This window comes from Pteropus alecto, unplaced genomic scaffold (genome assembly GCF_000325575.1).
Source record: "Pteropus alecto unplaced genomic scaffold, ASM32557v1 scaffold311, whole genome shotgun sequence".
NCBI classification, from domain to species: domain Eukaryota; kingdom Metazoa; phylum Chordata; class Mammalia; order Chiroptera; family Pteropodidae; genus Pteropus; species Pteropus alecto.
Genome location: NW_006431916.1, coordinates 185,886 through 196,802, shown reverse-complemented (window position 1 = coordinate 196,802; position 10,917 = coordinate 185,886). Strand labels below are relative to the sequence as shown.

General features: G+C 35.4%; 1 protein-coding gene across 8 annotated transcripts in view; it reads right to left on the bottom strand.

Annotated features, from left to right (window-relative positions):
- The window catches only part of IQCG (IQ motif containing G), a 43,814-nt gene extending 32,903 nt beyond the window's left edge, over positions 1-10,911 (bottom strand). Inside the window, exons 1-6 of one of the 8 annotated variants that reach the window (XM_025041969.1) lie at positions 10,735-10,911; positions 8,081-8,192; positions 6,380-6,462; positions 6,194-6,264; positions 5,215-5,476; positions 1,542-1,777 (exon numbers count right to left, since the gene is read on the bottom strand). In XM_025041969.1, the coding sequence (XP_024897737.1) occupies positions 1,542-1,777; positions 5,215-5,476; positions 6,194-6,231 (536 nt within the window). In that variant the 5' untranslated portion in view covers positions 6,232-6,264; positions 6,380-6,462; positions 8,081-8,192; positions 10,735-10,911. Of the gene's footprint in view, positions 1-1,541; positions 1,778-5,214; positions 5,477-6,193; positions 6,265-6,379; positions 6,463-8,080; positions 8,236-10,734 lie in introns of all 8 variants that reach the window. The other 7 variants (XM_025041977.1, XM_015600401.2, XM_015600406.2 and 4 more) reach the window with 7 other exon arrangements.
- Between the last annotated feature and the right edge of the window lie 6 nt (positions 10,912-10,917).

Below are 10,917 nucleotides of genomic sequence, written 5' to 3'. Positions count from 1 at the left end.
TACATTCTACATTCATAAAGGGCTACAGAAATAACACAAAACCCATAAGGAAATCATAACTAAGTTGGAATTATTTCTGGAATACCAGAGTAACTTAGTATTAGAAAATCCATGAAAGAATTCATCACATTAATAAAGGCAAAAGGAGAAAAACCATATGGTCATTGCAATGAGCGCAGAAAAGGCATTTGGCGAAATTTAACACACATTTTTATTTAAAAATAAACAAAAACTCTTAGGAAACTAGAAATAAAAGAGAACCTCCTTACCCTAAAAAAGTTTATACACCAAGGACTGACAAACATTGAATGTATAGTATGATAATATATATACATATAACATTTAAAAACATGTAAACTATATATACCATTTAAATAACAAACATACATATCTAATAAAAGTGTCACAATTTGCAAAAGAATAATAAACACCAAATTCAAAGGAAGGAAGAGTGAGGGGACTAGAATCAGAGGCTTCAATTGTATTTAAAACATTTTATTTAAAAAAAAATAGAAAGCTCTAAAGCACTCATGATAAAATATTAAGATTTCGTGGTTACATAGATAAGTATTCATTATTTTATTCTGTATATTTTTCCCCACATAAGAGCTACCACAGGTCAGAACCCCGGGTGTCAAGCGGTGGACTGGGAGAAACAAAGAAGCTGCCTCTTGCAGCCGGGAGCGGCAAGTTCCCTGAACAGCCCTGCCTGAGAGAGCTGTGAGCTCCACGCGGCCGGTGGCAGTGCCCAATCATCAGGGCAGAAGGCAGAGAAACAGGGACGGCAGAGAAACGGGGACGGCAGAGGAACAACAGTTGATTTTTATTGGCTACGGTTGCAAAACTGAGGCTGAGCCACAGCCTACAACTTCCAAACCAGAGGGCCCCTCCTCCCATACCCTCGGAGACAGAACGCCACGGAGCCCCAAGGGAATCTGAGCAAATGCTACCGAAACTGTCAGTAACACTGACAGGAACTGGGATTGAGTGTAGTGAGCATGATTAAACATCTATAAGGAAAAAAAGACATTATTAACACTTTACATAAAACAGAGATCCAAGAAGCTTAGACGCCACCTACTGGAAATGAAAAGAAAAACACCTTATTTGCAACAGGCCAGAGACCATTACATAATAAATCTTTCTGGAAAAAATAAATTTAACAGGCTTTTTTTGTCAGCAAGTCGGCTGACAACAAAAAACTGAATAATGAGACAGTGGAAATTCAGATTGGCTTTAAAAAACACCAGGCACTTGACTGAAGCCTTATTTCTAATCCCTGCACTGAAGTTGCAAAGTTGTAATTCTCATTTTTAAAAATTGGAAACAAAGGCTCAACAACTTGCCTAAGATCATAAAAGCATTGTACTTTCAATTGTACCACACTTCCTCTAGGCAGTCTTTAGCTAATCCTATTGTCAGCAGTCACTTCAGATATAATGACCCATCTGTGAGAAGAGAGCAGCCAGCCATCTTTGCACTTATTCTTCAACCATCTAGAAATATAGTATCACATTTCCAAATATGCTCTCCTTCCTTACCTATCCATCTGAATTTTCTTCATTGTCTCCGGAGTCATTATAGTCTGCATTGTAGGTTTTTTGAAGATATGATCTTGCATTTTATTAAACTCATTGGCAAATTGGCCTTCTTGTCTGATTTCTGGCAGTTTGGAGTCTTCTCTGGGTAACAACGTACTAGATATTTTCAAGGATCTTGAGACCTCTGTCAGTCTGTCCAAGCTTTTTTCTTCTAAATTTATTGCTTTTGTTTTCTTCTAAAAACAATAAATGTTTTATGTTAAGACAGATTTTAAAAGAGTAAAGAAATAATGCTATACGAGGGCCTCTGCATACATTGTTCAATCTCACATTCTCTCATTCTATACAAGATTACTCTTTTCTTCAGCCACACCAAGCAACATGTCCTGCTGTCTTGTATCTTCCTGCCTTTAGGTAACTTTCCTTCTGTCATTCCCCAACTTACCACCAGGTAAACTTTATGGCTATGACCAAAAGTAAAAGTTCTTTGTGAAAATACCTCCTTTAGCAGATACTGTACTGTAATTATTTGTATAAATATCTCCATTAAAGAGCTTGGTTTACCTCAAATTCTTTTTGGGACAAGATTGGATATTAAATAAATGTGGCCATCTTTATAATTCCATTACCTAGCACAATGCCTAGAGCATAATAGCTATTCAAAGGTTCATTGAACACATGAGTTTGACATATAAAGAATGAAAGGAGAATAATACCAGAGAGCAGAAGTTGATAGCATATGTAGTGGTGTGGTATAGATTTCAAAGGTCACGTGGGGAAAAGTCAAAATAATTTATTTTTCAGACACAAAATTGAATACTAAGGGGTAAGCATTACCATAGGAATGGCATATTTTTTAATTGATGATTTCCATTTAATCTGTGGATGAAATCTTGAGCTATTGAAAAGCCATATCACATAGTATATGTGATGTATATGCGCACTGAAACAAGACTTCCTTGTTTGAATCCCAGCTTTATCTCTTACTAAACTGTACTGACTTAAGGCAACTATTTAACATCCTTATGCCTCCATTTTCCCATTGGTAAAATAGGTATATTAATAGTACCTGTCCTCATAGAGTTATTATGAAGATAAAATAAATTAGCATACATAAAGCATTTAGAATAGTACACAAAATTATATGTAAATTCTGCATATGTAAAATCATTTGTCATGATTACTTAAATTCTTGGGCTGATCCTATGCAAAGAAGAAAAGGTTTATCTCCGTATTAATACATAAAGCCTAGACCTTCCTTAGCGAAACTTCAATTAGTCCAGAAATGTTAAAATACTATCCTTGAAAAGTTAATAAACACAGACGCAACAGCATTTTCTTTATATAACAATAAGCAAAGATTCAGATCTGAGAAAAATATTTGTAGGCAAGTATGAAACAAAATGCTGCTGACTTAAATAAGAATTAAATTTTAAAATATTCCTTTAAATTAAAACTGATATAATTGACTATTTATCTGGGCATAAGGAAAACTTTAAATATATAGATGGTTATTATTTTAGATTTTTTCTAGGAAAGAAAGGGGAAAATGTAAGGCCTAGGAAGCTAAGTTTTTTTGAGTACCCTAACCATTTTTCCTCTACATTTATGCTTAAGCATCTGGAAAAGAAAGCAAATGTGTCAAACTGATTTACTGATTACTAGAAATAAATATGAATTTTAAATAGAGAATGTAAAGGAACTAGCTAAATGTTCTAGTCCAGCCACTAAAAAAAGACTTTTATATAGTATGCACTATGTGCAAGATAGGGAGGGTATTAGACCCTAAGGGCAAAGATAAGAAAGACAGAATTCCCTGCAAGGGTGCTCTTTCCAAACTTTGGTCCAATTACTCCCAATTCTGATAGAGCCTAGTGCATTAGTATAGTTTCATCATTCCGTTCCATGATTCTAATAAAAATCTATTTGAAGATGTCTTTAGCTATAAAAATGGTTGTAAAAACGGGATAATGCTAACTTTTCATCCCAAGGTTGTTATAAGGCTAAGTAATGTGAAGCCTTTGGAGAGAAAAACAATCCACATATATACTAAGGTTTTTAAATGTATATCCTATGCCCTATAGAGCAATGGCATTGTAAAATTCATGAGTTAGAACAATTATAGTACTATAAAGTAAAAAACAAAAAATTATTTTAAGATATTCACAATTTTTAAAAATTATGGAATTAACATATTGAGAAAGGGGATTTTAAGTTGCTGTTAGTCAAGATAAGAGTGCAAACCTTTATTATTTATATTTTTATAAAGTCATAAGCAGAACCTCTTTTAAGTCAGAAAATTTTGTGGGTGAAGATCACTATCATTAACCAGAATAAAAAAGCTCAAGTTTTTTATTGGAATAGTAACTACTGCTGAATGCTATTTATAAATTTGGGTTTTTCATTCTTTCTTGAGTTTCTATGATGGCAAATTACCCTTTTTTCAGCCTGATAGTAAGTATAATTGATAAATATGATAATAAGATTTCACCTTGTTAACTGAATATCTTTTTATTTTTGATTCAACTGAAGGAGACAATAGGAAAGAAACACTAGTCTCTTCCGTACTATTGTTAACTGGCTTAATTTATGAATTAAACTCTTATTTTAAATCCATTGAAAGGTTTAGTTTTTGGATTTCCAATCTCTTTGCCTTTCATAAATTTATAAGGAAATTAACTTGTTATGAAATTCCTATAATATTCATTAAGGTCATTTAAAAACTACCCCAAAACTCATAAACGTTAGCATTAGAAGGGACCACATGGATCATTTAGTTAAAACTCCATCACACTTTGCAAATGAGAAAATTGCTCAGCACACAACTAATCCACTAAGGTCTCCTGAATTCAAATCCATTATTCTAGTAAAATCTTGTATAAACTTTTAACTTTAATAAAAGCTTTACAAATCTAGATTATACATATAATAATTAATGATGTTTTTAATTGTAAGGGGCAATTAAAGGGAATTTTAATTATCTAGTCATAATAAATATGAACTTTCCTGCTAAACATAGAAAGCAATTTATCCTCATTTATGTAGCAATTTTCATTGTCGTAAAATCAGAAATAATATATTCTGTACGAAGTATATAATTTACCTAAACTTAAATGTCTTTATACTAAAAATTTTTATTTTATACCTATGACCTAGTTATTAAGAGCTTAAAAATTTATAAAGCTTTTGCTCCCTACCAAGTTGAGTTGATAACTCAGTAAGTGCTTTGCGGAGGAGTCCATAACATCACTGAAAACGTAATAGCTGACACAATGATGTGACTGGAAATTCAGAAAGGCAGATTGAAACAGTAATGACGACGAAGTCATTTTAGATTAAAGCAATGTTGAGAAGGTCCATTTGAATTTCTTCTACCTTATGTTCAGCTAGCTTTTAGCAGCTGAGAGATATTAGATGAGACAACTCAGTAATTTGTCTGATTTATACTGATTTAACTATAGCATACTGGAAGAAAAAGACATTTTGACTGGTAATCCACCTTGAGCTATGGCTATATCACTTCATCAATTGAGAGTCTATATCTTAGGTAATTATTATGGATCTTTGTCTGAGATTAAGATGCTATTTCCCATGGTAAATTTTAATGGCATAGGTACTGTAAATGATGGAGAAATAAAAAGAAAAAAAGTTAAGTAATGGCGAGTCTATATACCATGCTGTTGCTTCGTTTTATTTCATACTGAACTGGCATGATATAGTTTAGAATAGAGAGCTGGTCTATGGTATCCTCCAGAACTGCGGAGATCCTCAGCACATCTAGAATGGAAAGTGATGCTATGATTTCCGGGGTGATTTCTATGTCTGTTTTTCCAGCTGTTTCTTCTTCTTCCACAAGATTAGGTGGTTTGCCTGTCACTAATACTGTCACTTCTGAATGCCAAGCTTTCGGAGGATCTGAGGCTTCCAGTTGGCCTCTAAAGAGAAAATAAAGAAAAAATGTCAGCCACCAAATGTTTAAAAATTACTTAAACTCAAAAGCACAGGCAGCATGTAGATTTGCTCCTATGAAGTTCACATTGTCATGTAACACAATCAAGATAAAGAACGAAAGTAGAAGCTTGCAAATGGTTCTGCTAAATACCTCCCAGTGACATTTTGACCAACCAAAGGCAATCAACTTACTGTTTAATAAAGGTATATAACCCATACAATTTTGCTATACTTAACCAATTTGAATTTGAGCAAAATTAACTTTTCTAGTAACATCTTTAGATGCTAACCAAAAGTGTCTCACGATAAGTGAAAAATAGAATGGGGTAGCCAGTCTTCAAGGTGACCCGTATGATTCTCACCTTCATGCCCTATTATAGTCTCCCCTACATTGAACAGGACTGACTCATCCGTGTAACTAAAAGGATATTGTTGGTTCAAGGCTAGGTAATAAATGGCATTGCAGGTTCTCCCTTACTCTCTCATGTCTCTCACTCCATGGGAAGCCAGCTGCCTTGTCATGAGGCCAGCTCTGGTCAAATTCAACCTTATGAGAGACCCCAAGCCATGACCATACAGAAACTGTGTAAAATAATAAATGTTTATATTTTAAGTTGCTAAGTTTTGGGATAATTTATTACACAGAAATAGATAAATAATACACAGAAATTTAATAAAAGGGGTAGTTTAAATACACATACTCTTCCATTCTTCTTGAGGTACTATTGTTAACTTCCATGGTACATTTATAATCTCACAAAAATGCAGTCACCTAAAATGGGAAGAAAACTTTGAGATTAGCTTAAGGGAGTGTTGAATGACATCGAAATTATTTCTATGTCTTTTCAATCAAAGAAAATTAAAGAATTACAAGAACTGTAACTTACCCCTTCTTTTTGCTTATTAGAGAAGTCCTAGAGCTGGAAGCATCATCATGTGGTGCGGGTCTATAATGTCACCAGCTTAGTTACTGGCAGAAAAATGCCATGTATGGGTCTTTTCTTAAGGTAAATTAATATCTAACATTGTTTTCATATTTTTATTGCACTCTGATTTTTAATTGGTAATCTCTATATAATGGATTTACCTTTCTGTTATTCTTAGTAAAATATTTAATTAGATCACTCCATTTCCCTAATCTGTCAGATAATAGAATTTATTCTACCTGTACTTAGAACACTTGATATTACACTTAGAAAAATTGCATTTATCCAGAAAATCAATTTAATGCTGCTGTCAAGATGTTCTCTCTCCTCAGTAAACCCAAGTCCTTTCTGCTTAAAAGAGCTTTAAATTCTCTATGGAGAATTTTGCTGTATACTGATTGAATAGTGAATGGTAAGTTTCCAGTGTGATTTTGTTCACCATACAGTGATCCTGAGAAGGGTGATACAAATATGTCTCACAACAATAATCTCATATGCAAAAATTCAAACATATAAAACAGAATCTTTATGTAAACTGAAAAAAAAAACATACTTCAAACTAGCCAAATTTTCTGGTACAAGGTCAGTCTTAGGAGGAAGTGGCATGGTGTTAAGAAGATTTTGTTCTTTTGTTGTGTTGTTTATTTTTTCATCTTTTGGCTTAGGGCATAGGTCAATGTGCTTCACATAGGGAAGAAAGGGCTATGCTTATGTAGTGTCCAGCGCTTTTGTACTGTTCTCATTTCTCATTCCTCAATGCTAGAAACCTGCTTCCTTCTTCATTTCTACATCAGCATTCCCCAATATAAACCATCACCAAGTCCTGTGGGTTTTACCTTATATTTCTATAACCCCTTAACATCATGCTGGACCTAGCTGTTGCTTCTTGCTTGAAATACTCTAATGGCCTCCGAAATAAAAGTGATCATTTTTAAATGAAAGACTGATCTTTTAAAATGGAAAATCTGATCACGTCTCTCCTTAGAACCTTTCGATGGTTTCCTATTGCCTTAGGATTCTTAACTTTGCCCATAAGACATGCATGATCTGGTCCCCTCTGTTCCTCTCCAGATCCCTCTGGCACTGCCTTTTTCTTGCTCTCATGGCTTCTTCTAGTTCTTCAATATAAAAGAAAACAAAATGGAGTTGGTTGACAAGAGAGCAATCTAAAAGGGAGCTGGGAGGCCTCTGGGAAGCTGAGCTAATTTATGTGAAAATGAAGTTTTGAGCTAGGCTAAAGCAAACAGCTCCATCCTGATACAGTTCCTGGAACTAGCTCGGCATCACTGAACCTCTCTGAAAAGAAAATAAAAATTTCACCTGGCAAAAGACATAAGCAATTAATCATGTATAGTATAGTGTAAGTCTGCTTGCTAGCACCAATCAAGGCTCTTTCAGAGCAACTTATGTAATCAATCCCCTTTGAAGCTCCCTTTTTCTGTCTTTACAAACACTGTCCCCTTCTCTCCCCTTCAAAACACAGTTGGGGTTTCTACCCAAATCTGTCTCTTGGACTGCAATTCCTAAAAAAGACCTCCAAATAGTTTTTGTTTGCCTTGCGGTTCTTGGTCAAAATTGACATATGGAATCATGCTCCCTTCCAATTTAGGGTCTTTGCATATGCTATTCCTTCAATTTGAACTCTTCCCCTCACTTCCTTACCTTGTAAAGTCCTACTGATCCATCAGGTTGCAGCTTAAATCAGTGGCATTTTGCTAGGTATCTGCCATTTGCCTCTAGATCCAATCTCCACCAATTTCTTTGCCCTGAGAGACTGATCCATATGGAGTGCATTAATAGGAGATTCCAAAAGAGAGCTAAAATGTAGGATTGTGAGGTTAGGTATTTATTCCCCCAGCTCCCTCCCTGCCATATCACCACTGATTGGCTATGTTTCTCTCTTAAAGGTCATGAGTCCTGTCAGGCAATTCTCTCCATAGTGCTCTTTCTTAGGGGCTCAGGTACCTTTTTCCCCATGTTACTGGAGACTGCATATAGTTTCACTCTTGCCTATACCTTTGTAAGCAGACTCCTTATTAAATTCTCAGCTCTGCCAACTGTATCTTTCCAGGGAAAAACTGACTGAAACAATTACCTACTATGACATGCATATATTTTTATATATAGTATGTATGTGTGTGTGTGTGTATGCAAATAACTAATATACAATATATAATATGTATATGCAAATAACTAAAACAAAGTTTTCATAAAATAGCTCTTCCCGTAAGCAGTCTGAGGTGACCTCTGAAAATGGTTCACTATTCACTTGACCCAGAAACCCCACAAAATCATGCAAATCAAGAGGTTCAAATCTTCGTGTTCACTTTAAGAACACTTATGAAATTGCCCAGGCCTTCAAGGGTATGCATATCTGAAAAGCCACCAAGTGTTTGAAGGCTGTCACTTTACAGAAGCAATGTGTGCCATTCTGTCAATACAATGGTAGAGTTGGTAGGTGTGCCCAGGCCAAACAGAGGGGCTGGATGTAGTGTTGGTGGCACAAAAAGAGTGAATTTTTGCTGCACATGCAAAAATGCAGAGAATAAAGCTAAACTTAAAGGTTTAAATGTAGATTCTCTGGTCATTGAGCCTATTCAGGTGAATGAAGCTCCCAAGATGTGGCACAGACCTTACAGAACTTATGGGCTCTCCCTGTCAAATTGAGATGATCCTCATTAAAAAAGAGCAGATTATTCCTAAACCAGAAGAGGAGATTGCACAGAAGAAAAAGATATTCCAGAAGAAATTGATGAAACAAAAACTTATAGCCTAGGACTAAATATAAATAAAATAAATGCTAATAAAAGTTAAAAAGTTTTATTTAACAATTTACCTGTAACACACGTGATACACTCTGATATTTTCGATTCTATCATATTTTGCTTTAAAAAGTATTATAATCATGATCTACTAATGGGTCATCACCTGCAGTTAGAAAAATGCTTTAAATGACATTTCTGCAAGTGACACTTACTCTGACTCATCAGGCTGGATCAGGATTCTTCTGTTCAAGCGGTCATTGCACAATTACTTTCCTATAGAGCTCTCTTCACAATTTGTAATGTTTATGTAAGTTTCCCCCACTAGGCAAGTTCCTTGAGATCAGGAACCATGACAATGATGCTCACTACTGTATCCTAAGTTTCAGACACCATGCTCAATAAGTATTTGTAGAATGAATGAACAAAGAAATAAAACTCACAATGGGTTATTCCTCCCAGGAGTAGTTACATTTGGATTTCTAGTACATTTAATAGTGGGATAGCTGGTACATTTTCTAATAGTGACATTTCTAGTATATTTGTGGAACAAAGAAATTTGGATGGGGAGAGTAGGCTATAAACGTATATAAACTATCATGGTGTATTTATGAGATGATCTGATTTTAAATATGATTTATATACATCTATTTCCTAAAACTTTGGAGTCATCCTTTTCTTTCTCATTCTTTATCCATCAGCAAATCCTGTCAGCGTTACACTTAAAATATATTCAGAATTCCAGTACTCATTATCTCTGTTTACATGCCATAATAGCTCATCAGAATCATTACAATGATCTCCCTATTGGTCCCCTTGTTTCCCTTCAGTCTCAACACTGTGACCCTGTCAAAACGGAAGTCAGATTGAGTAACTCCTATGTATACAACTCTCAAATGGCGTCCCATCTCAGAGTAAAAGCCTCCTTTACACTCCTCCCTGCTTAATTTTTCTCATATCAGTTTCTAATATGCCATATATTTTACCTGCTTATTGTCTTACTCCTAGGATGTAAACTCTATGGGGGCAGAGATTTCTGTTGTTTTGTTTACTGCAGTGTCTTCTGAGCCAAGAACAAAGCCTGGTATATGGAAGTCATTCAATAAACTATTTGTTGAATAAATGAATGAATCCATAAGGTAACCCAAATAAATATGCAATAATTAGGGAATGTAAATCTCTAATGTCTATTAACCTATTTCATGCTAGCCTACAAGTAAACCGAAGACCTATTTCATGTGGATACGGCGGTGGGCGCCCAGACGGTTTGCCTAGTACTCTTTAAAACGGAATAAAACCTTTTCAGGGCAGTTCTCTTTACTCTCGGCATCAAAACAAAGGATGGAGGTAAGAACTTCAGTCATTTCTACAAAGTGATAAAGGACAGAAGCGGAAAGGTGAAAGGGTAGGGGAAGGTAAAGACAAGTAAGAGTTAGTCCTGCCTTTGTGCTCCCAGCCTTTCTCGTCCAGGCTAGGATCCGAGTCACCGTTCGTCCCTACTCCTGTGTGGTAAGAGGGGAAGATACCTATGCTGGCAAATCAAATCTGAGTTACCCGAAGCGGGGGATGTCCTCCAGTCTCGCTTTTCACTTTTTCCACCTTCAGCACCCGAATTCGCAGGAACCAAGCTAAGGTGTTTCTATGGCAACGCGCAGCTTTGGTGGACCTTTGCGTCTCCTCTTTTAGCTGGCTACCACTTTGCCTTTTTCTGTTAAAAAAAAAATACATGTTGTAGCT